General features: G+C 42.1%; 1 protein-coding gene across 2 annotated transcripts in view; it reads right to left on the bottom strand.

Moving 5' to 3' along the window:
* Nucleotides 1-27,166, bottom strand: part of PAK1 (p21 (RAC1) activated kinase 1) — a 52,906-nt gene that overhangs the window by 21,782 nt on the left and 3,958 nt on the right. Inside the window, exons 2-6 of one of the 2 annotated variants that reach the window (XM_063431486.1) lie at nt 18,782-18,976; nt 9,570-9,664; nt 7,146-7,293; nt 5,890-5,927; nt 3,932-4,060 (exon numbers count right to left, since the gene is read on the bottom strand). In XM_063431486.1, coding sequence (XP_063287556.1) covers nt 3,932-4,060; nt 5,890-5,927; nt 7,146-7,293; nt 9,570-9,664; nt 18,782-18,953 — 582 coding nt within the window. In that variant the 5' untranslated portion in view covers nt 18,954-18,976. Of the gene's footprint in view, nt 1-3,931; nt 4,061-5,889; nt 5,928-7,145; nt 7,294-9,569; nt 9,665-11,813; nt 11,881-18,781; nt 18,977-27,166 lie in introns of those variants that run through there. The other variant, XM_063431495.1, reaches the window with a different exon arrangement.

Raw genomic sequence — 27,166 nt, 5'->3', positions numbered from 1 at the left:
GTAAAGTTTGCTGAGGAGCTGTTAGAGATGGCATCTATTCAGGATGGCTGTCAATCTCTGCCTTTTGGCTTGTCGTCTTGTTTGGTGGACTTATGAAAGCAGACGCTATAGATCACATTGTCTGAGAATTACAGCTTCAACCGGAATCTACCTTTTGGGAAGTTGCAGCTTGGTGGACGATTTAGGTTCTATGATGGGGTTATTTTAGGTAGCAGCTACAGCGCTTATTGTATTCTTTCATTGACTGCATACATCTGTCTTTTTTGGACTCTTATCGTCTTTATTAAATCTCATTTGGGGTCCTCAGTTTGATCCCGTGGTACAGTGCCTAGCTAAGTGCTACTGGACATGATTTGCACTGTTTAGGTGACCCAAGTAGATCCATCTGATTATTTTACTGTAACTTTTTCTACAATAATTTATAACCAATCTGTCTGGTTTTACTATTGTTTAGATTGTGCTACATTGTTGCTTGTGGCGGAACCAACCTCGCCACTGTGAACTGGAGAAGCCTGGTTGCTAGCCTCCTGCCCTGCGACTATGGCCCTGGGTGTATTAACCCTTCAAAAAGTATATTTGGGCACAATGGATTTTTGTATGCTGTTCCTGGCCCTTTAAATACTTGGGAGCAGTATTACAACTTTTAAACTGGCACTGCGGATGCAGTCGAAGTGCCAAAGTCGTCGAAGTGCCGAAGTAGTCGAAGTGGCCGCCATTACAGTCGAACACGTGGCAGCGGCCATTTTAATCCAGTCGAACGCGGTGAGCTGTACCTTCCCCTACCCTTCGACACTGCGACTGGAGACTAAGTCCCGTTCGAAGTTCCGAACACACGTTCGAACGGGACTTTGTCATTTCTGGGTATAAAATAGACCTCTGGTAGACAATATAACACCACGGAAACACAACCCCGGGTTCACTTCGACACAAGCTGAAGGTGTCGTCCTTCCTCCCCAGCGGCAGAGTGTACCCCAGGGAGCTGAAGGTGTCGTCCTTCCTCCCCAGCGGCAGTGTGTGTCCCAGGGAGCTGAAGGTGCCGTCCTTCCTCCCCAGCGGCAGTGTGTACCCCAGGGAGCTGAAGGTGCCGTCCTTCCTCCCCAGCGGCAGTGTGTACCCCAGGGAGCTGAAGGTGCCGTCCTTCCTCCCCAGCGGCAGTGTGTACCCCAGGGAGTTGAAGGTGCCGTCCTTTCTCCCCAGCGGCAGTGTGTATCCCAGGGAGCTGAAGGTGCCGTCCTTCCTCCCCAGCGGCAGTGTGTACCCCAGGGAGCTGAAGGTGCCGTCCTTCCTCCCCAGCGGCAGTGTGTACCCCAGGGAGCTGAAGGTGCCGTCCTTCCTCCCCAGCGGCAGTGTGTACCCCAGGGAGCTGAAGGTGCCGTCCTTCCTCCCCAGCGGCAGTGTGTACCCCAGGGAGCTGAAGGTGCCGTCCTTCCTCCCCAGCGGCAGAATGTCCTGCAGGGAGCAGAGATCATCAGTCTCGCACCCCAGCAGCAGGACAAAATACTGAAAGGGGAGACAGTTGGTCCCCCTCTCCACCAGCAGAGAGAGTGTCAGGGAGAGGAGCCTGCTACCCCTTCTCCCCAGCGGCAGTTTACAGTTCAGAGAGAGGAGCTTGTTACACCCTCTCTCCAGCGGCAGCCTAACCCACCAAGGGGAGATGTTACACCCCCCAACAGTGCAGATGGGACCGTAGTCTCTGTACATGCAGCACAAGGGGTAAGGACGGTCGGTCCTGTCCCCCAGCCACAGAGCGGTGTATCCAGGCTCCAACCAGGCTACTTCCGTGGTAGCGCTGGCACCAGGGCAGAGTACCGCTGGTCTCTGCCCACTCAGCAACCCACCAAGGCAGTCTACCAGTCTCCCGCACAGCCGTGGTGAGTCACCTGGACATGGACAAGCTACCCACCACCCCAGGTGTAGTAACTCTTTCTTGTGGGTGGGCTGTACTGCTGATTGTGTTCTGTGGGTGGGTAGCTGAACTAACCAGGGCACTGACCGACAGGAGGTCAGATACCCTGTTAGTCTGGATGGTAAAGGGGAGAAATGTGGCGGAACCAACCTCGCCACTGTGAACTGGAGAAGCCTGGTTGCTAGCCTCCTGCCCTGCGACTATGGCCCTGGGGTGTATTAACCCTTCAAGAAGTATATTTGGGCACAATGGATTTTTGTATGCTGTTCCTGGCCCTTTAAATACTTGGGAGCAGTATTACAACTTTTAAACTGGCACTTCGGATGCAGTCGAAGTGCCGAAGTCGTCGAAGTGCCGAAGTAGTTCGAAGTGGCCGCCATTACAGTCGAACACGTGGCGGCGGCCATTTTAATCCAGTCGAACGCGGTGAGCTGTACCTTCCCCTACCCTTCGACACTGCGGCTGGAGACTAAGTCCCGTTCGAAGATTCGAAACACACGTTCGAACGGGACTTTGTGATTTCTGGGTGTGAAAATGGACCTCTGGTAGACAATATAACACCACGGAAACACCCCGGTTTCACTTCGACACTTCGACAAAAGTCGAAGTGAGTTTGACGATTCGAACGCCACCTTCGGATGGGACTTTGTAACTGTTCAGGGCAGAAATAGACCGACCGCACAGCCTGAATCTGTGGAACTGTTTTGGGCATGAAAATGTGCTTGCGGTCGGTCATAAAGGACTTCCAGCTAACTCTTTAACCCCTGCATGGAATTAGCTGAATTTTGGATATGTTTGTAAGTAAAGTATGCTAAGTATTAATATGTGGTTTTTATGAAGATTGAATGTATAGTTTTGGAGTTATAAAAATGTATAAAAATGTATACGTTTTAGCTTGGAGATAATTGAGTAGATACAGTAAGAAACTCAATTATCTCCCAAGCAGAGGGGAGGGAATATGTGGGATGTAACCGATATGTGATTGGTTAATGCCTAATTGCCTGTTGGCGTCTCTCTTGCAGTGGAGCATTGCATAAAAGCAGAGTCCCTGTCATTAAACATGAGTTCTTCTTGACCCTCAACACGTAGTCTTGTCTCGTGATTGGAGGGGACTGCTATATCACACTGGGGATTGCTATGCTCTGCATACTCCCTTGATCTTTAATCACTTAACTCTTGTTCCTGTTACGCTCTACTTGGAGGAGAGGTCTTTCCCACACGGTCCTGAATGCTGGAGGTTCATTCAGGGTGGAAGGAAGACGGCGCGGCTCCAGTTAAGCTACGGCGGTTGTGGAGTCTGCGGTGGTTGTGGTGTCGTCTGCAGTGCGTGGAGTCCTCAGGAAGCGCTAGGAGCATCCGTCAACGGAAGGTGTCCGTTACATTGCTATTCAGTGCTTATTTGTAGTTATACTGCATTCAGGTTAAATAACCAGCTGTACACTGCGTCTTTGCTCGATATCTATATTTGCTATTTTGTGCTTATATGCTACATATGAGAATTTCCCTAATCACACGATTTTGTATTTTTTTTAAACAAAATACCATGTTTGGATTAAAATATATTAATATTTTTAATTTGTATATTTTTTTCTTCGCGGACCAGAATTCTGCATTTATAGTATTCTACTGTTTATTCGTTCTGATTTGGGTTGCTGTCTGTCCTTTTCTTTTTTTTTATAAATTTCTTTATTATTTTATGTTGCCCACAATTTGGATTTAAATTTATAAAAGAATCTATTGATATTGAAATCTGCACTTTTTGGGAAAAAACAACAACAACAACAAAAAAAAAAAAAACAGAAGACACACTCGTCACAAATAAATCACTTTAGAAAGCTAAAGTGATCTAGGTGTATGGAGTGTCCCTTTAATATAATGCACATTGTACAATAAAAAAACTAATCCCATTAAAAGGAAGCAATCAAAACATTACCAGGATTTACACTAAAAGCCCCATGGACATGGGAAACAAGTAAGATATTTGTTTTTCTGTAACTTCCGATCTATATCATACTTTATACGCACCGATTTTGTATGTTCTGGGCGTGGGGCGACAACAGGTGGGGGAGCAGCTTCACTGTCGTCGTCATCTACTTCAAATTCATCTTCTGACACTTGCGGTACGGTTGGCGTTTCTGAAACGGACTTCACATTCTGCAAATATTACAAAAAAATAATACAATTATACACAAACACAGAGAGAAAAACACGCTTCCAACTCCCTGCACAAACATATCTATTTTCATGTGCTAGATTAAAAATGAGCAAAAATAGTAAGAGGGGGAAAAAAAGATAACACTAGCCTTAGTAGACATTTAAACGATTACTACAAGCACCGTGAACACTTCAGGTATTTGAAGTGGTCATGGTGCCTGCAGTCTGTATGTGCGGTGTCTGTGTCGGTGTTGTTTGTTTGTCTAAGTACGTTGAGCAAGAAGTAAACATATATTGTTTTCCTTTAAGTAAAGCTTATAATTTTACGAAAATAAAAAAATATATCTTTACAGAGAGTTAGAGAGAATATGAGCCACTATGAAAGGGAGATTGAGAGGAGAGAATAGCCACAGAGATAACAAAAATAGGAGCAATGACGAGCCACCGACAGAGTAGGAGGGTAGAAGAGCCACGGGGAGAGCAAGAAGGGGAGTAGAGATTAGTCATATGCCCACTGGGAGTGAAGGAGCCATACCACATGATAGGATCCAGTCTACAAAGGAAGAATTGGTTAAACGACATGCTTGGTGCTAAATGTATTGTCAGGATATAAAGACAAACGACCAATTGGAAAATGTACTCTGTGTATTAGACAAACAAACCAGGACCTCTGGTCAGTAGGCTACTCATAGATGTACCATTCATAGCAGATTTATTTAATCTGGATGAAGTGCATCACCATAACGTGCACTCAACATTACTGAGTGAGGGGGTGGAAAACGGAGGAAATTGCTAGCACATGTCGAAAATGTGCTATATGTTCTGGGGCAGCAAATAATTATTTTGTAGGTTACTGGGTTCCCCTTTCAAAATGACTGCACAGCCTCTACTGCAGGGATGCACAACCTGCCCCCCCCCCCGATATTTTGAACTACAACTCCCATGATTCCCTGGCTGTTTAATTCAAAGAATCATGGGCTTTGCAGTTCAAAATATCCGGGATGGGGGGGGGGGGGGGGGGGAGAGAGAGGCCTGTGTCTAGTGCTATAAGAAGACCTACATAATAAAAGAAAATACTGTATGGGATTTAGGTGTAAATGTATGTAAAGTGTCAATTATCTGAGCAACTGAACTCAGGAAATGTACATTTAACTACAAATATTAGTGAATATGCCAAATGGATACACATTCTAACACATTCACCAGTTTCGTAAAGCTGGGACTGAACACAAGTGCCCAGTGATACATTTGAGATCCATGATGGCTCTGACCTCAACACCATCCCTGGTGCTTCGGGAGGGCTGCAATAAAAAGGGAGAGAGATGTGAAGCTCCCCAGTTCTCTAAATAATGGTGGGGTGGAGGGGTTGACAAATGCGCAGTGTTGTGAGTGTTAATATTATTTATGAATGTTTGAACAATGCTCAGCCCCTTCTAAAAAATTGCCATCAAAGCCGTTGCCTTTCATGGAACTGGGAACAAGCTTGCCAAAACAAAGAGCTTTCACCTAGGCTTCATTTACTGTACCAAATAATATCGAGAAATAACTTATACCATGAATAAATATTTAATAAGAAATTATATTGTATTTGTTCCAGCCAGTTAAATGGGTCAACCATTGCCCTGCTGTAACTCTATTATTTTGTAGTCAGACCGTGCATATCAGTAAGGGTAATTACAGGTATATAGATTAACTTAATGACATTTTAACAGACTGAAACAATAACACACACATAGTTTACTGTGCAGTCTATCTCGGGGGACTGGACCACAATAAAATGTATATATAAAAAAATAAAAAGAAAGGGTTGTGGGTTTAAAAGAACTTACCAAATTCACTGTTGAATTGTAAGCGTCCAATGAATTCTCTGTATAAAAGTGAGGCATAGACAGGTTTGAACATAAATTATTATACACACAAAGGATATTTGTTTTCAAAGAAATGACATGACTACAAAACTTAAAACGGTGGAGGAAATACAATATACAGTATGTTTGGCTCCTTATCAAATTATGGCTCAGAAGAACTTTATAAGAAATGCTTAACCCCTGCTGACAATAATGAAGAGCCCAGGATTGGCTCACAGTATGCAGCCAATTCCCGGTCTCAGAAGAAGCTGAAGACTTGCATTAAAAAAAGTTTTTTTTTAAAATATTTTTAATACAATGTTGCATTTGTTTAAAGCATTAGCCCCATAAGGGTCAAATGCAGCTTGGAGTATCCCTTTAAGTCAACCGTTTACTATCCGTTGCAGAATAAAAGAACAACTTAACTCTGCTTCTAAAACATGAAATATTGTTCTAAATGATCATGCATCACGCATGTCAGTGGTGATGAGTCCTTTAATAACTAACAGAGCAAAGCTAGCCTCAGGGGCTCACACCTGTCCTACCTGTGATTGGTTAGTGGACCCAGCAAAGGAGGTTTCTAGATGCAGGCAAAGAGCAAGAATTGTGTTCGAGTCTGCCGGCCGCCGCACAGCTAAGCCCCACTGAGCAATCACAGTAGTGGAGACATTTTTGGAAAGTCAGCCAACGCTAACAATATGGTCATGCCTGAAGCTAGCAAGAGAACTCAGCATCACATCCTGAGTGAGGCGAGGGAGCATGCTCATGACTCATATCGGAAACAATTAGCATCTATTGCTTTGCTTGTGCAATTCCCACTTCACAAAAGGCAGGCGGCTTATCAGGAATGTCAGGGCTTGGAAACTGCTGACAGAGGGTGGGCGAGTTTCACTTAAAAAAAACCCGAAGTGATCACGTAATGAATTACAGAAGGGATTCCCCTCCGAATATCTCTTAAACCAAAGGGGAGACTTAATCGAAGGAGAACCATAAAATAACAAATTCTTCCTGTAAAAAAAAATCTGTCTACCTGCAATCTTCATACGATTTCTACTAAGTTGGTGGACAGGTGAAAAATCTGTGAAATTTGTGAAATGCGGAGCAATTTGGACTGAAGGAATGAAGAAAGTGGTAATGAAAGGAGAGTGAATGAGTGCAAGATTAAAGAGGAGAGAAGGTGGGTAACATGGTAGGTAGGTGAGAATGTGGACTGGACGTTTCCTAGTTTTGGCATTTACCTGTGAAGCTCATGTATTTTTGGCTGTTCAAGGTTTTTTTCGCGTTGTAAAACTCCAGCACGTCCAGCACAGCCTGCGGGTTCTTCTTCTGCTCCGATTTGGTGATATTTGAGGTCTGTAGAAGCAGGGCCCATTGTTTTGGCATGCCCTAGACAGACACGAGAACAGTCAGTAGGCAGCAACATGGGATAAGAAATACAAAGTAACGTTCGTGAAATTAAAAATGATCAAATAACAGAGCCAGCCTTTTTAGGGACAGTAACTCTTGAAACAATGAAAACTGGTTTAAAATGCTTATAATAAAAAAATTATTTAAATAATAATCTAAAAAAAATAGAATAGAATAGAATAGGTGCTTCTACATCCCCCCCACCCCCTCCCCTCCCCTCCCCTCCCCACTTCTCACACTTTGTTTTTAGGACTGCTGTGAAGCGCGTGGGATTTTGAAAGATGCATAGCTGCAAAATTTAAAGAAACAGTGATTCCTAAAATCACCTCAACGTACGCAAAATGATTTTTTTTTTTTTTAAAAAAGCTGCCTGCTTCATTTAGAATCTGATAGCTCCTGCCTTATTCCTGGAAAGAGACTGGCAGTGAGAACTGTCATGAATTCAAAGTTAAATTAAATTTTAAGGCCAAAATAGCTGTGCTGGACAAATTCTCCAAGTCAGCTTTGCTTCCAATTTGGCTATTTTGGCCTTAAATATCAAATTCACTTTGCATTCCCGACAATCCTGAGCGTTCCATGTATGATATGAGTTGGATAGCAAACCTGGCACCTTGAGACGCCCCCTAATGCCATCAATATGTTACAAGACGCAGATGGTTGAACAGGGTTCTTTCACAGCTGCCTGTGAGAGCCTTGAAATCAATCACACAGAGTTTAACGTGTCTTAATACCAGTTTGTGAATAAACACAGCGTGCTAAACTTTGTCAAGACTGGAAACCTGCCTCGCAGGCATCCTTATAGTCTTCAAACTCAAACAACCAAGAAGCATAATCAGCAAGAAGATTTTAAACTAAGCTACAAATCAAATGTAGGGGTTTATTAAAGGGATACAAAGCTGTATTCCTGGCACTATCGCCTTCCTGCCTCCCCCCAACCCTCATGTCCCTCCCCCCCCCCAAGAAAAAAAAGGGTTCATTTATTTATTTACTTACCTTTTCCAGCGTCGAGGTCCCTTGGCACTGGGCCGACGCTCCGCCCCCTCCTCCGTCCTGCGATGATTGAATCAATGCTTTTCTATGGGGAACAAATCTGACGCTGGGTGTCTTCATGCAGAGCGTGAGGACGTCCAACGCCAGATACCGGACCAAAGGTCCGTTTCAATTCAGTAAGCACCCCCAGTGGCTGACTGGTAAACTGACACTGAGGGCAGACTTAGAGCTGCAGCATTAAGTGCAAAAGGGACACTGCACCCAGACTACTTCAAAATCCCTTTATGATGCCAAGATTTATTACAGTATTGTATTATACACTATTACTGTATCCCCATCCAGTAAAAGCAGCTGCTTCCCCTTAGTATTCAAATGACAGCAGTCTGTGTGTCCGTTCAACTGTTCAGATAACCGGCAGGAGCCATTTCTACTGCTTAGAGAAGGGATACTGGTTACTTGCTAAAAAATATAATTTCAGTGAAGTCATCAAGAGAGGATTAGTGGAATATCATTCACACTTAGGGGGTACAGTCATTTAAGTTAGTTCCCCATTAAAGTTTGCATCTGTTCAGGGTAGAAAAAAAAGAATTGTATACTTAACACTGTAGCTTGAAAACATCTGTATTTTAAAGAGATAAGAGATAAGCACCAAAACAAATTTAGCTAAATGAAGCCGTTTTAGTGTATAGATCATGCCCTGCAGTTTTATATTAATAGAGATAAAATTTAAAGAGACAAACAGACCAGGAATCACAAAGCTTACCATATAAGGTGCATTTCACGAGTTAAAATAAATACATTAAAAGAGACTAATATTAGTCATTCTGTAGACAGCACTAACAGATTTCAGAGAATCCGTTTAGCCTGGTCAATCCTGTTAAACTCCTTTATAGCCAGAATAAAGTCAGCGGGTTCTAAGCTCAGGTAATGGGTTCTATTTATATATAAAAAAGGATGAATTACAAAATTAAGGCAAAAATTACAGTTTTAGAAAAATATTCTGCTACAGTTACAGTTTGGATATAACAGAATAAATGTAACAACTCAGTAGATTGATTGAATTCGATCGATGTTTGGTGAACCCAATTCTGTCATCAATTCACCTTTTCGTGGCTTTAGATTGTGACAAGAACCTTTATTTAGTGGGACGCTCTCTCTATATTTGCCTTTTGTTTTGTCACATTAGATATTCTATGCCACTACTTGATCTCTATTCAAGACACAATTAATTATTAGGAAGTCAAGAGAAATTATCAACGTCTTACTGTAAATTCTCCTGTCACAGCATCAAAGCCAACGTGAATCGTGTGCTCAAAATCCGAGGGGAGAGAGATTTCCGGTTTCCATGTTGTTTTGGCGCCTGAATAACAACACAAAAACAACTGAAGTTGGTAAAGATGTTTTGCAGAAGAATGAGATGTACGTAAAACAAAAAACATAAAACAATTCAAAACAAAAAAAGATTGCATTCCAAAAGTAAATGGGGGAAAAAATCTTGCAAAAACTCGAAGCCAATTAAATCGACTCAATATATTCAAACTGTTCAGGGTCTGTGAGCACCATGACAGGAGATTTCCACCTTAAACCGACCTAGCAGAACTGTCATGGCATGACACATTCAATGCAAGAAGAAGAATATTAAATTATCCTGTGTGGAAAATGCTGACAACGAGCGATTTCTAGGCTTCACACAGAAATGTTCCAGCTGACCCCCATTTCAAACATTTACTGAAGTATTAACCCCTCGAACTCAGGTTTGTGCAAGGTATTTGTTCCATCAAGGTTGTACCGGCTCCAATTGTGCCTTTACGGAGAAGTCTGCCTTCTTTTCAGACTAATCCTGACTACCAGGGATTGATTCTGTAACCATAATCCTGGGAAAATCTCCCTGGATAAGGGACTCTTCCACCCCCACCTTGAGCTTCATCAGTAAGAGTGAGCTATGTCTTTCTAGTGATATTGTGGAGTAGACACCAACAAAGTTATGGTGGGGTAAAAAATTGTGACTGAAAACCCTTTCCACCTGCGTCAGTGGATAGTCAATACATTGCTAAACACAAATCTGCACACCAGTCAAGCCATTAGACTTGCTTTTCTCAACTTTGCAGTGATGTTACTACTGCAAGGGATTCTGGGTGGGCATATGCAAATTAGTTCAACATGTGGTTCACTGGATTTGCACCTCTTTCTGAGTTGTGTCTCAAAGCTGTTGTATACAGCAAACATAAACTCCAAGGAATCCATGTTTAAAATGGAATACTGCGGCAAAAATTTGATTCTTTGTTGAACTCATTTGCATATGCCTACCCAGAATCCCTTTTAGTAGTAACATCACTGCAAAGTTTAGATTTCTGTGAGAAAAGCAAGTCTTATGGCTTGACTGGTGTACAGATTTGTGTTTAACAATGTATGGGCTATGCTAGGGATATCCTAGTCCTAGGGAATATGGCATTGAAAGACTCACTATAACCTATAGGACCAGCTGCACACGTTGTGGTGTTTAAAATGCCTCTTGATAACAAACACAGACAAATACTGCATTTACTGTACTGGCATTATATTGGACAAAAGAGAAAAATGATTTGTCCCTGTATGTGTCATGCTATACTTAGGTGATTTAGCGGAGCACAATTTAGTGATTTATTACAGTGGCCCAAATCTACTTCACTAAATATAATAATTTCATACACTCTGAAAGTAATTGGTGAAAATATGGCTCTGTATTAATGGAACACTTTGTATTCCTGACCATATAGTGTTAAAACACATGTTCGCCCCCTGCCCCTCCTTAAAAAAAAAAATCACCTTTTTTCCAGCGCCATGCAGGTCCACCGGCATTGGCCCAGCCCCCGATCCGCCTCCTTGTCTGACCTTATCAGAATTGATGATCTCAGTCAATCACAATGCTTTGCCATAGGAAAACAATGGTTTGGCTGAAATAATCAATTCTGATGAGCTCAGCCAAGGAGGCAGGGGACGGGGCCAAACGCAACTCCTTGAATCAATGCATCTCTATGGGTAGCATTCAGAGACGCTGAACGGCAGTCAGAGGAGTAGCCACTAGAGTTTTTCCTAGGCTGTAATGTAAACACTGCCTTTTATCTGAAAACACAGTGTTTACAGCAAAAAGCCTATAGGGGCTGACTATTCTCACCAAAACAACTACATTAAGCTATAGTTGTTCTGGTGACTATAGTGTCCCTTTAACATTCAAAATATACCATACGACATACCCCATGGTATCTGTTTTTACAAATGGGATGCATTTATGGAGTAAATTGAACTATGTAACTATTTGGGGGCTACAATGCCCCCAAAAAACTTTAGCTTAATGAAGCAGTGTTAATGTATCGATCATGCCTCTGAAGTCAAATTTGTCAATTCTCGGCCATTTAGGAGTTAAATTACTTATGTCTCTGTGTATGTAGCCCTAGCCATACCTTCCCTGGCTGTGACTCTCACAGCTTGCATGAAAAAAATGTTTAATTTTCAATAAGATGTTAACTTACTTTAAAAGGTGTTCTCTCCTGCTCTGTAAACTGAACTGTAATCATACACAGGAGGCACCTGCAGGGTCTAGCAGGAAATTAACAATGCAGGAGATAAGTGATTCTATAAAAATAAATAAACGAAAGAAAAAAAAAAAAGAATTTGCAGTAAAGGAAGTGTCTCACTTTACAGGAAGTGTTTAGGAAGACTGTGCAAGTCACATGCAGGGAGGTGTGACAGGGGCTGCATAAACAAAGTGATTTAACTCCTAAATGTAAACAAATTAAGCAGTGAGACTGAAGGGGCATGATCTATACCCCAACAATGCTTCATTAAGCTTAACTTATTTTGGTGACTATAGTGCTAATTTAAAAAGCCCGGTCTCTTTTATGGCATTGTAGTGTCATGGGATTGTGGCAAAGGTCTCTGTTGTAATCAGAAGATGGAGCTGAACATAATTTGGGGCTTTGTACAGGAGTAGCAAACATCAGGTTTACAATTTACACATTACAACATTGTTTTATATGTGTATGCAAAAACCAAAACAAAACAGCAAAACACACTTTGTCAAAAAATCATATAAAATACATCAATGATATGGATAATATGCCAAAAGAAACAAACACAACAAAAAATATAAATACATCAAATAATATATAAAAAAAAAAAAAAAAAAAAACAATAAATGGAAAAATAAATAAAAAGTACCTGACCTCGGTGTGACTTGCATTTTATTTCTACCTCTGGTGGGGGCCCACACCGAGGTCAGGTACTTTTAATTTATTTTTCCATTTATTGGTTGTTTTTGTTTTATATATTATTTGATGTATTTATATTTTTTGTTGTGTATGTTTCTTTTGGCATATTATCCATATCATTGATGTATTTTTATATTATTCTTTGAAATGTCTAAAGCTGAGCATATCTATCAACTTTGTTGTATATGGATACTATGCTGAGTATTTAATTAACTGTTTTATACTTTGTTGCTATTTTGTGTGTTTCTAACCATTATTACGATGTCTAACTCTATTTCCAGTATTCCAGTGTGGGTATAACCATTAGGGAGGTTGTGAAACAGCTTTTGAATTATTTTATGATAGTTTTTTTTTATTTGATGATTATTAAAAGATTTATACTTTTATATTTAACTATTTAGTCTGTGATTTTTCATTGGGAGTGCACACACCTTTTGGTTTATTGTGAGTTCATTGCTCAATTCAGTCGTTTGCTGGTGTTTTGTTGCCGCCCCTATTTAATTATATTGATCTATAGTATAGCTGTACCTTTTCCTATATCCGATTTTTTTGCACTAATTATGCACACATTATTATTACTACCAAAAGTGTGACAAAAAAGTGTTTAGATATAGGTTTACACATGACAATTTAGATATGTATATGCCACATCAAATTAAACCCTTTTTACTCTTTAGAAATCAGTATAGAACATTGCTGGTGCAACACATGAGAACGATGGGGATTACAGTTGAACACACACAGCACAATAATTTCTTGTGTCACAAACTGAAGCTGTGTCCTTAAGGGGTTAAAGATGTTTTTGTTGCACTTATCTGATTACTGAACAATTCATTTCTTCCAACATACCACTAAACCAATCACGCAGGAAAGGGACATAACGGACAGCCTCCTATTTCCCATAACACACAAAAATTTGTAAAACAAGTTACAGAGACTGGAAAATGAGCAGCCAATCAGAAAGTAAAATACAGGAGCATGCTTGGAACAGGTTCACAGACAGATTAAAAAAATATAAATAATAATAAATTAAAAAATAAATAAATATATATATATATATATATATATATATATTTAATATATTGCTAAACGCAAATACACACACCAGTCAAGCCATAAGACTTGCTTGCTTTCCCATGGAAATCTCACTTTATTATTATTATTGCAATTTATATAGCGCCAACAGATTCCGTAGCGCTTTACAATATTATGAGAGGGGATTTAACTATAAATAGGACAATTACAAATAAACTTACAGGAAACAATAGGTTGAACAGGACCCTGCTTGATCGAGCTTACATTCTATAGGAGGTGGGGTGTAAAACACATTAGGACAGGAATTTGCAATCAAATAAGGTGGACTGCCCTTTAGGAGAGGGCAAGAGACAGGTATGTGAAGTATTGGTTAGTCTTGGAGGCCATAAGCTTTCCTAAAGAGATGGGTTTTAAGCAGGGGTGTATTTGCCGCGAGGCAAACAAGGCATTTGCCTTGGGCGGCATTTTCCAGGGGGCGGCAAAAAAAGCCGCCCCCAAACGCCCAGGGCAAATGCCTTGTTAGCCTTGCGGCTAACAGACATCCTGGGCTGGTGGCTGCTGGGCTGGCCTGGTTGCTGGGCGGGCGGCTGGCGAGGGAGCACTTCCTCTGAGCTGTCTGCTCAGCTCCCTCGCGCGCCGCAGAGTGAGGCTGGGAGCCGGAATATGACGTCATATTCCGGCTCCGCCTCCCAGCCTCACTCTGCGGCGCGCGAGGGAGCTGAGCAGACAGCTCAGAGGAAGTGCTCCCTCGCCAGCCGCCCGCCCAGCAACCAGCCCAGCAGCCCGACCGGCAGCCCCACTAGACCCCAGGGAGAGGGAGAACCCCCCCAGCATTCCCAAAGGTAAGGAGGCTGGGGGGGTAAATAAAAAAAAAATGAGTTAATGTGAGTGAGTGTGTCTGTTAGTGTGTGTGTGTGTGTGTCTGTTAGTGTGTGTGAGTGTGTCTGACTGTGTGTGTCTGTTAGTGTGTGTGAGTGTGTCTGTTAGTGTGTGTGTGAGTGTGTCTGTTAGTGTGTGTGTGTGTGTGTCTGTTAGTGAGTGTGAGAGTGTGTGTGAGTGTGTCTGACTGTGTGTGTCTGTTAGTGTGTGTGAGTGTGTCTGTTAGTGTGTGTGAGTGTGTCTGTTAGTGTGTGTCTGTTAGTGAGTGTGAGTGTGTGTTTGTCTGTTAGAGTGTGTGTGTGTGAGAGTGTGTCTGTTAGAGTGTGTGTGTGTCTGACTGTGTGTGTCTGTTAGTGTGTGTATGTCAGTGTGTGTGAGTGTGTCTGTTAGTGAGTGTGTGAGTGTGTCTGTTAGCAGCTAACAGACACACTCACACACTCACTAACAGACACACTCACTAACAGACACACTCACACTCACTAACAGACACACTCACACACAGACACACTCATACACTCACACACACACACTGACAGATACGCATCCATTAGCTAACAGTTAGCTAATGGATGCGTATCTGTCAGTGTGTGTGTATTTAGAAGGCGGGGGAAGGGTTGGGTGGGGGTGGCGGGGGGGGGGGGTGAGGGGGCGCCTGAGTTTTGTCCTGCCTAGGGCAGCACAAAACCAGGATACACCCCTGGTTTTAAGGCACTTCTTAAAAGATGCAAGACTAGGGGAGAGTCTGATGGTGGTAGGCAGGCTATTCCATAGGAAGGGAGCTGCCCGCGAGAAGTCCTGCAAGCGCGAGTTGGCCGTACGAGTGCGGACAACGGACAGGAGGTGGTCACGGGCAGAGCGGAGAGACCGAGAAGGGACATACCTATGGATCTGTGAGGAGATACCGTGTTTCCCCGAAAATAAGACCTACCCCGAAAATAAGCCCTAGCCGAATTTTCGGGGTGGGCTGCAATATAAGCCCTACCCCGAAAATAAGACCTAGGCATTTTACCTTTGCGGCCCGGCGGGACTTCCTTCTTCTATGAGGAGGAGAGGGAGGAGCGTTGCGGGCCGCGGCATCGCGCAGCGTGATGACGACGTGCGCAGCGCCGTCCGTCTGCCTTCACGGATCTTCAGCGGAAGGATCCATTCCGGGCGGTGAGGCACCCAGTGGTCGGACTCTTTGAACTGTGAGTAGATACCGGTATTTTATGTCTGGGACTTAATTAATTAAAGGGGGGGGGGTGAATTAATTAAGGGGGGGGGAATGAATTAATTAAAGGGGGGGATGAATTAATTAAAGGGGGGGATGAATTAATTAAAGGGGGGATGAATTAATTAAAGGGGGGGTGAATTAATTAAAGGGAGGGTGGATTAATTAAAGGGGTGGTGGATTAATTAGAGGGGTGGTGGATTAATTAGAGGGAGGGTGAATTAATTAAAGGGGGGTGGATTAATTAAAGGGGTGGTGGATTAATTAAAGGGGTGGTGGATTAATTAGAGGGGGTGGGTTAATTAGGGGTGTGTGGATTAATTAGAGGGGGGGGTGTATTAATTAGAGGGGGTGGATTAATTAAAGGGGGGTGAATTAATTAAAGGGCGGGTGGATTAATTAAAGGGCAGGTGGATTAATTAAAGGGCAGGTGGATTAATTAAAGGGCGGGTGGATTAATTAAAGGGGTGGTGGATTAATTAAAGGGGTGGTGGATTAATTAAAGGGGGTGGATTAATTAGAGGGGGTGGATTTATTAAAGGGGGGTGGATTAATTAGAGGGGGTGGATTAATTAGAGGGGGTGGATTTATTAAAGGGGGGGTGGATTAATTAAAGGGGGGGTGGATTAATTAAAGGGGGGGTGGATTAATTAAAGGGGGGTTCAATGTACATACCGGTACCGTAAATAAATAAGCCCTACCCTGAAAATAAGCCCTAGTGTGTTTTTTGTGACTAAAATTAATATAAGACCCGGTCTTATTTTCGGAGAAACACGGTATAAGAGGGGCTAGAGTTGTTCAGTGCTTTATAGGTGTGAGTTAGTACCTTGAATTGACTCCTATAGCATACAGGAAGCCAATGTAAGGACTGGCAGAGGGGTGAGGTGTGAGAGAAACGACTAGAGAGGAAAATCAGTCTAGCAGCAGCATTCATTACGGACTGTAGGGGTGCAGTACGGCTTTTGGGAAGACCAATCAGGAGAGGGTTACAGTAATCCATGCGGGAAATTACTAGAGCATGGACAAGCTCCTTGGTAGTATCTGGTGCAAGAAAGGGGCGGATGCGGGCTATGTTTTTAAGATGGAATCTACAGGATTTGGCAACATGCTGGATGTGAGGCTCAAAGGTGAGACCAGAGTCAAGTATGACGCCAAGACAGCGCGCTTGCAAGGATGGACTGATGTTGGTACCACAAACTTGAAGGGAGAGCGAAAGAGGAGGATCAGTATTAGGAGGAGGAAAGACAAGGAGCTCAGTTTTTGAGAGATTGAGTTTCAGAAAGCGAGAGGACATCCAGTCAGAGATGGAAGAAAGGCAAGCAGTGACACGTTGCAGGACAGCAGGGGAGAGGTCCGGGGAGGAGAGATATAGCTGGGTGTCATCAGCGTACAGGTGGTAGTGGAATCCAAAAGAGGTAATAAGTTTGCCAAGAGAGGCAGTATAAAGAGAAAATAGCCTTGGGGGACTCCAACCGAGACAGGGCGAGGGGAGGAGGTATCATTAGAAAAGGAGACACTGAATGAGCGTTGGGAGAGATAAGAGGAAAGCCATGAGAGGACAGAGCCACAGAGACCAAGCGATTGAAGAGTTTGAAGAAGGAGAGCATGATCAACGGTGTCAAAGGCCGCTGAGAGGTCAAGAAGAATTAGTATGGAGTAGTGGCCTTTGGATTTAGCTGTGATTAGGTCGTTAGTGACTTTGATAAGGGCAGTCTCTGTAGAGTGGAGAGGGCGGAAGCCAGATTGAAGGGGGTCAAGGAGAGAGTTGGAATTGAGGAAATGAGACACACGGGTAAAGACAAGTCTTTCCAGAAGCTTTGAGGAAAAAGGGAGCAGGGATATGGGACGGTAGTTAGAAAGGGTGGATGGGTCGAGGGATGTTTTTTTTAGTATAGGTACTACAGTGGCATGTTTAAGGTCAGCAGGGACGATGCCAGAAGAGAGCGAGCAGTTGAAGATGTGTGTTAGAGAAGGCACGAGACAAGTGGAGAGAGATCTGATAAGGTGAGATGGGACAGGATCGAGCGGGCAAGTGGTGGGGCGAGAGGAGCAAAGAAGAGCAGCCACCTCTTGGTCAGTAGCTGGGGAGAATGTCTGAAGGGTAGGAAAGGCATGATTTATGTGTGATTGAGAAACAGAAAGGCAAGGAGGGGAGAATTCTTTCCTTAGCTGTTCAATCTTGTCAGTGAAGTAACATGCAAAGTTATCAGAAGTAAGGTTAGTTTTGGGGGTGGCCACAGCAGGGCGAAGAAGAGAATTAAAGGTGTCAAAGAGACGCCTGGGGTTGCGGGAACATGAACTAATGAGAGAGGAAAAATAGTACTGTTTGGCAAGGGCAAGGGCTGCACTGTATGAACAGAATATGAATCTATAATGGAGAAAGTCTGATTGGGTACGAGACTTCCTCCAGGAGCGTTCAGCACAACGGGAGCATCTTTGCAGGTAGCGCGTTGATTTAGTATGCCATGGTTGGGGGCGGGTCCTCCTTGAGGTGCTGGTTTGGAGTGGCGCTGCAGTGTTCAAGGCAGATGTAAGAGTAGAGTTATATATGGAGATGGCCAGTGAAGGACAGGAGAGGGAAGGGATGGACAGCAGTTGTGACACTTTAACAGTGCTCTCCTACCCACCTACCCGAGACTACCTTTTCCATAGAGAATTTGTGGATTAAGTAATTTTCTATTGTAAACCAATTCTTTTAGAGATAAATAGTAAAGGGTTCCTCTAACCACCATGATCACGTCCGCTTTTGGGAGTGGTCAAGGTGGTAGGAATATGTATGTGCAGAGATATTTCCATTTTTATACCAGGGGCTAGTTACAACCCCAGCACATGCGCCTTAGGCAGCCCAGGGCTGTTCCCAGGTAACCTATTGTCAATCATGCCTAAATCAAATCGTCAATTGTCAAAGGTTTCTTCATGTGCGGCATTTGACTGGACCTCACAGATCTAACATATCTTTTACGTATAGAGATAAGTAAACAGAATATTAAAAATCAAAAAAAGTGATCTTGGATTTACAAGTAGTGCAGATTTGAGTAAAAAAAAAAAAACCTAATGCAAGTAATGTAGACAAACACTGATGCAAAATGACAAGCCCTACTTTTACCTCCTGTCCCAGGGAAGATGGAGCGAAAAATATTCTTTTTATCCCCAGGGTTGGGGGGCAGGGGTTTGGAACCATGGTTTGGAACCTTGGCACTGCCACCAATGAATGTGCTTGTGATCCGCAGGGGTGGAGCTGGGGGCTTGTCTTCTGCTTCCAGAGCATTCTCCGACATCTTCAGCTATCCCAGCTTTGCAACTAGTGGGGAAAAAGACAAAAATTACACATGTAGGTAAATTCTGTAAGATCCAATGACAGAGGAGGTAACAGGCCATGTGATTCCAGTTGGTTAATTTGCAAATTTGCGCTAGTAAAAAACAGGCTAAAATGAAACAGTTGCAGCAAAAAATAATGTTTAAAATCAATAATTTATTAAATTTCCTACATATCAATAAACTGAGAGCACTATATTTTGTTTTATTTCTTTAGTGAATGTGTTACTACGTACCTGAACGAGGACTAACACTATTATAGGGGCCGTATCCACATATACCTCCCTCCTATCAGACCTTATAGGGGCAGTATCCACATATACCTCCCTCCTATCAGACCTTATAGGGGCTGTATCCACATATACCTCCTATCAGAACTCATAGGGGCTGTATCCACATATACCTCCTATCAGACCTTATAGGGGCCGTATCCTCATATACCTTCTATTAGACCTCATAGGGGTCGTATCCACATATACCTCCTATCAGACCTCATAGGGGCTGTATCCACATATACCTCCTATCAGACCTCATAGGGGCCGTATCCACATATACTTCCTATCAGACCTTATAGGGGCTGTATCCACATATACCTCCTACCAGACCTTATAGGGGCCGTACCCTCATATACCTTTTATCAGACCTCATAGGGGCCGTATCCTCATATACCTTCTATCAGACCTCATAGGGGCCATATCCACATATACCTCCTATCAGACATCAGCCCAAGATAACATTTATTATAGGATCAAGGCTACAAGCATATCCATAGGCGGGATTGTATCACCCAGACATACATATTTGGAGCGGAGACGGAGTAGATTTCCAAAAAGCTGTAAGTGTATTTCTCTTGTCTACTTCACTTACAACAGTAACATACTACACTATATTCCTCTCTTTTTTTTAATATTGACTCATTCTGACCTGAATCTGATGACATCCACAAGGCGTGCTTCCCATCATTATTTGGATAGTATCTATTCACAACCAGTAAGAAGAGGCTCTGGTTCGGGTTGTTCAAGCTGCCTACCTACACCTGGCAAGCGCTAGAAATCTCATCTCGCTAAATCCCAGCCAGAGAATATACTGCAAATAGGGAGAAATAGGAACACATTGTTTAATTTCTCCTCTTTTCTGTATGCTTTCTCTATACTAAATGCCAGGTGTAAAGGACAGAACTTATAACAATGTCTGACAAGGAGCTAAGATGGAGTCGCCTAGCTGCAGGATAAAGATGGAGAGATTTCTACATTTAAATTTTATTTTTCATGCTGCACAAATATAGGGTGGTTAATTATAGAGGCTGAGTAAGCATAGTATTAAAAATCCTGAAAACTGACAGTTCCCCTTTAAAGCACCAAAGTGACGTAGTACAAAAATGTACTCTTTGCATCCTGTGCAATGAAGCTCAGTGTAACTCCCACATTTTTCTAAGGAAGAGCAGCGATTGGCTAAAAATGTTCAGCCTCTTCTGATTCCCACAGTGAGAAGGATCAGACAAGAAAACCAGCATTTTTTTTTTTAATCCAGTTAAAGGGATCCTATAGTGTAAGGAAAACTCTTCTCTCTTCTCTTTCGCGCTTCCCCCTCCCGCAGGGCTGAAGGGGTTAAAACCCCTTCAGCCAGTTACCTGAATCCGGTGTCCCTCGATGTCAGCCAATGGCCGCTCATGCATTAGACCTCCTCGTAGGAAAGCATTATTTAATGCTTTCCTATGGGGAAAATCTGACGCTGGAGGTCCGTGATGCGTCCAACAGTGTGTTTGGATTCCAGGACGCCCTCTGTTAGATAGCCACTGAGGGCAGACTTAGAGCTACAATGTAAACATTCCAGTTCTCTGGAATTACAATTTTCTACATTGCAGCACTCAGTGCAAAAGGGTCACAGCACCCAGACTACTTCAATTAGCTGAAGTGGTGCGGGTGCATACAGTGTCCCTTTAATATACGAGGTCTGTCTGGAAAGTAATATGAAATATAGAGGCATTTATTAAAGAAGACGCATGATATGAGAAACGTTGTACATCGAACAATGACTCCTCAGTCCCCTTTAAAGTAGGCATCTTGGGACCTCACACAGTTCACCCAGCATCTCTTCCACTGTTCAAAACACTCAGCAAAATCTCTGATGGAATCGCCATCAGCTGCCTCGTCGTATTTACCTGACTCTCACTGACGCTCTGAAATGTGTACCCTTTCCCTTTCAAAGTTTGATTTTTGTTTTGGGAAAAGCCTGAATCTGCAGGGTGCCAAATCTGGAGTGTAAGGTGACTGAGTCCCCTGGGTGATTTTATTTGTGCTGCACTCATTGCATTGTTCCCAAATGCCTTCTGAATCATCCGAATCCTTTCCACGGAGGAATGTTCAATCTAACGCTCGGCCATTTTGAATGCCACGGCCACACAGTGCACATGCTCACTGACTAGCGCGGTGAAGTCGTCATTGTACACGCATGCGCATTCCGGTCCACTCTCCTTGGCTGCCAGGTCACAACAATGTCGCACAAAACGTTTTTCGTTATATTAACAATGGCTGGATACTGTCCAGACAGACCTTGTATCTGTTATATTATTATTTTATATATTTGAAAACATTTTCTATAATAATGCATAAAAAAAGGAAGAGAAAAAAAAAATAGAACATTTCCCAACTTTTTTGTTTTTTAATACATCGTGTTTAGAGGAGAAGAAAAACTTATTTTCAGTGTTTACCAAGATCGTATCCATACAGACTGACACCACACAGGGTTAATCACTAATGTGAGAATTCACAGTGAGTTTCAAATTCAAGGCCAAAGAAGTCAAACTGGCAGCATATCTGACTTAGAGATGTATTTATTTTTTTCAGTTTGGCTGCTTTTACCTTAAATTTGAAATTCACTTTTAATTCCCACTTTAGTAAATAATCCTGATACATTGTCACACGTGTGGCTGACGCTGAATTCTTCGACTTCTTTTTCACAACGTCATATGCACTTGGAAGCCCCACAGGATTAAGTAAGTAATCAATAATACATGACTTGGTCATCAGAAGCGGAAGAAAGACCTGCTCCCAGAATGCTACTGGGGCCGGAGAGAGCTTCTACTCCATGCTCCTTCCTGCAGGCCTATGTCTGTGTCAAATCCCCTGGGGGACACCAGATGGTGGATATGCTGGAGGTGATTTCAAAAGAAGACAATTTGCATTTAAATAAGCGACAGAGTGGATGTATCAATGCGAGGGAGCGACACAAAATCACCTGCTCTCTGAAGCCCCCCGAAGGTTTAAAAACTACCTTTACCAGTCCTAATGACCACATAAGACACGTAGCAAGGACATGGTCTATTTAAATACAAGACATCTGTGAAGACTTCCTCTAGATTACACATTTCTAGATAATTAAAGGACTGCAGGTTATCATGTCATCGGATTCTTGCAGGTCTAGTCACTATATCATGAATCACTTGGAATTTAGATGGGATCTTCAAATTTAAAAGTAAAAACAGCCGGTTCAGTAAAACTATCAAAATCTGCAATTTCTTCAGCTTGTGTTTAGGCTTAAAAATTGCAATTCTTTGGATAATTCCCAACAATTCATGGGTTTAGAGAATAGGCGTGATGGTTTCTTTATGTGTAATGTGCAATATTTATTTTTTTTATATTATTCGACATACGCATAGAGATGTTTAAAAGGACATTTTATTAAGTAATGAACTCCCTAGGGAGAATCAACGTGCTAATGGCGGCTATTAGAGGTAATTCCCAAACACTATGATTTTCGTGGTATTGGCTTTTTAAAAGTAAATCTTAGCTGACCCTGCTGGGAATAGAATAAAGAACTGTGTGATGACAATAGGTTAAACAATTGGAGCTTTTAACAACTAGGCTAGTCTGCAAACATACTACAAAGGTGCCACACAGGAAAAATGTCTAGGTATTCTACCATGTATTAAAGGAAAACTATAATTTCTTTATTACAGATAATAAATCATTAGATGTTACAATTATTTTGTAACAAAGGCTCAAAATGCTAGTATAGGATTAAAAAAAAAAAAAAAAAAAAAAAAAAAAAAAAAAAAGAATAAATTCTGCGGACCTCCCAGTATTCTCCCAATACCCTCTTTATCCACCCAACCGCAGACAGGCAACAACCTGTCGAAAACATTTCCACAAGTATCCTAGTAGTAGCTGCAAGTTGAATTATAATTGATCTACACACACGCTAGCACTGCGTCCAGAGCAAACTCATCTGCCATTTTTGAAGACCAGGCAGGAAACAGAATAACCAATCAGAATACGGGTGTATTGAAGGGAAAATGTCAAGTGTGTAGAAATAAGAAATCTTTAACATTCCGAACAAGAATGTTGTTTTAAATCTCCCAATGCTTAGCGTTCCAAATGGGTGAGCAATAACGAATTCTCTGCGGAGTTAGAACCTATTGTGTTGGATCTTGCTACAAGTAGTCTCTACGTTGTCTCAATATGTCTTCCAACACAGTCAATGTCAGTACTTAATAAAGCTTTTATCTTTATGAAATACTCATTTTGGAGGGGGGTGTGGGTGACAGAGCTTTTTTAATATTCACTATTTCTTCATTGGGGAAAGGGAATGAGGGACAGTCCTTTTCAAAGAAATGACAGTACCAGTTTAACATTTTACAACACGAAAATTTAGTTAAAGGGAAACTCCAGTGCCAGGAAAACAATCCGTTTTCCTGGCACTGAATGTCCCCTCTCCCTCCCACCCCCCAATCCCCGGTTGCTGAAGGGGTGAAAAAACCTTCAGTAACTTACCTGAGGCAGCGACGATGTCCAACGTCGCTGCTTCTTCCTCCACGCCGCTCCTCCCTCTGATTGCGTCGGACAGACTGATCCCGCCCACCGGCCGGGGAGACCTAATGCGCATGTGCGGCAATGCCGCGCATGCGCACTAGCGCTCCCCATAGGAAAGCATTGAAAATGCATTTCAATGCTTTCCTATGGGGAAATGAGCGATGCTGGAGGTCCTCACACAGCGCGAGGACGTCCAGCAACGCTCTAGCACAGGTTTCCTGTGCTAGAAACCAGGAAGTGCCCTCTAGTGGCTGTCTAGTAGACAGCCACTAGAGGTGGAGTTAACCCTGCAAGGTAATTATTGCAGTTTATAAAAAACTGCAATAATTACACTTGCAGGGTTAAGAGTAGTGAGAGTTGGCACCCAGACCACTCCAATGGGCAGAAGTGGTCTGGGTGCCTGGAGTGTCCCTTTAAATAGTGCCAGCAGTCCCGCTATAAACTCCAGCTCTAAAGACAAAAAGGAATTGGGGGCACATCCGGAACATGCATTTTACAGGAATGGTGCTGCCGTAGAGATCAAAATTCTGAGACCATATTACAGACTAAGGAACAGCGCACACATAAATATACAGTTTTTAATTTTTATAAGGCTACTTAAAATGACCTATGTTAACAAATCCCAGGTCTGATGCACACAATCTGTTGAGACTGGGTCACAGAGTTGTGTAGTTAATCCAGTGTTGTTTTTTCAGGCAGTTCATTTGTGGCATTTAACAATCGCTGTCTGTGAGAACCTGGGGTTTGCCAGTGCGGTCTGTCCCACTATGACCTACGAAGTCAATATTTGTGAGACTAGTTACTCGGTTACCGTAAATACATTTGTAGTTCTTACTATCGTTGCACCTGCAATCTGAGCACCGAGTCTAGTTGGCGTATTTCAAACTCTGTGTCACATTACACGTTATCTGGTGTTCTGTCCAATGTACCCCAACACCTGGCCACACGCAGACCCTCTCAAAATGCATTTCCAGCCCGACTGGTGTGAATAATCTGGTATTTAACAAGAGACATGCCGCCTTTACACCATTCCTTTTAACTTTTAGCTCGATCAAAGAAAACTATTGAAAAAAAAATAAAAAAAATGTCTACTGCAATAAATGTAAACATTGTTGAAACATGTCACAACCTGACAGAGTCAGTAAGAGTCCAAAGTGTATGTGAGTCATTCCACCTCAGTGTGACCTGAAACCTAGTGCTGTGAATTCTAGAACCAGTCCAATAAGTGCTTCAACCAACTGCAATCGGTGACATAGACACACGGTGCCTGTTACTGAATGTACAGGGCAAGACTAGGGAATTATCGCTGGAAACGTAAAACAACGAAAGGCTAATGCTGACTAAGCCAGGGCAACCCGAGCCCCTTCTGACACAAATGCACCAAGTATGTGGAGGCCGCGTGCTATCTGCATCTTATCTCAACCCACAGACAGCAGCTCTTCAACAAACCCCCTAACACGACTCACAGTCAAAGGAATTTGAAAATAAATAGTTTATAACTTGTTTAAACATGATATGTATTTTTATTGAAGAAAAAAAAAAAAGTCCAGAATTATTGTCCACGTGCCAAATGCAAAACGTTTGGTAGGTAGAACGAAAGAGCAAATGGATAGGGTACCTTGCACCCAGAAAATATGTAGGTCTTATACAGAAGGACAGCCTTTGCAATTGGGTCCTTGGGCACTTGTAACTGGATTCCAAGTATGTCTCTTTAAGGGACTTTATGCATCAAGCCAGTAATTAGATTTAAAGCTCCCACGATGCTTTGCCAGCCTTTATACAGCCTCATGGGAAATGTTGTTCAGTAACAGCTTGTGATGCGCCACCTGTCACCCTAGTGACTGGAGAACGGTGTTCTGCTTTTAGATTGTATAAAATATCAGACACTGCTGTACTTCGTCTAAACCTGTATTGACCAATGTAACTGGGCAGAGTTAATGTGTTTTACTACCAACAATGCGTTTGAGAGTAAGGATTCATCGTAAAGAGCAACTTTGTCACCAAAAAAATGTAAAGGGTTACTCCAAGAACCATATATACTTTTAGTGATTTGAAGTGGTCGTGGTGCCTGGAGTCTGTATGTTCAGCGTTGCACAAATAGAGGCTTACTCCTTAGATGCCGATGTTGTTACTGCACCTCCAGCTGTGCTATTTAATCAGTAGGAGGGTGGACCATTACAGAAAGGGTCACAATCACCAAAAACAGCGTTATGTGAAAGCTCAGTTTTTTTTAGATGGAGTAACTCTTTCATTTTCGTGCGTTGCTGAAAACGAACGCAGGTCAAAAGAACACAACCCCAGCTACCATCAAGGGGGTTTATTTAATAAATCTGGAATTGTGGGAAATTTAAACTTACGGAAAACTAATTGAGTTGGAGAATTTTTCAGCCTCATCCATTTTGGTTTAAAATCCTAAATTCCCATATCCTCAAAACAACAAAATAAAACAATACAAAGTGTGTGGGAATAATGCTGAGCGTAGCACTTGGACGTATGAGAGAAAAAATGGACTCATGAATATTTGTTGAGGAAATGACGATATTTTGCTCTTATCGGCTACCTATGTTTAGGGATTTAAGTGTCTCTTTTAGCTCAGCTCATAAAAAGTCCTTTTTTTTTTTTTTACTTGTGGCTCTTAAAGTATTAAATATTAATAGAAAATATTGGATTTGTGTATCAGAATGAAGCTTAAAATCACATCACAGAATTGTTTAATTATATTTTTAACAAATTTACTGACACACTATAGATTATTATAATTTTTTTGGAATAAATCGCTTTAATCAATAATAAAAGTCAATAAATTGAGTCTACATTCGTTTTAGGGGTAATTACTTCAAATCATGAGAAATATATTAGTATAGCGTTTCCAGTCAAATGCTGCTTAGCTGATCTGCATGACGACTACACTATACATTACCTTGAAGCAGAAACCCTGGTGTGATTGCTTTATTGGCATAGTGTCAATAAAGATTTATTTAAATACCTTTAAGTGCATTGACTATGACTCGGTACTGCATTGTAGAATATTGTATATAAATTACACTACCAGAACTTTTTGCTAAAGAGAAAAAAATACATAAATTTCTCATGCAGGAACCAAAAGAAATATCTGAATGTGATGGGCTAGAATAGTTAATAGACCATACAGTATTAATTAATAATAACCTGTCGGGCAAGGATCAATCATTTTGCGGCAGTGGCATTATTGGACAAGCCATTCATTTGTTTTCTTGCTCTTTTTATAGGGTCGTGTGCGATATGTACATAATAATGAACGTATATGACACTCTGTAACAGAGGTTAAAAGTGCAGTACATCCGACTTCCGAGAGCTCTTCAAAACAAACAGCCGAGTAATAAAGT

Source organism: Pelobates fuscus, chromosome 1 (genome assembly GCF_036172605.1).
Source record: "Pelobates fuscus isolate aPelFus1 chromosome 1, aPelFus1.pri, whole genome shotgun sequence".
Classification (NCBI taxonomy): domain Eukaryota; kingdom Metazoa; phylum Chordata; class Amphibia; order Anura; family Pelobatidae; genus Pelobates; species Pelobates fuscus.
Note: the sequence above shows the minus strand (reverse complement) of the source record. Positions and strands in the feature narration are given on the sequence as shown.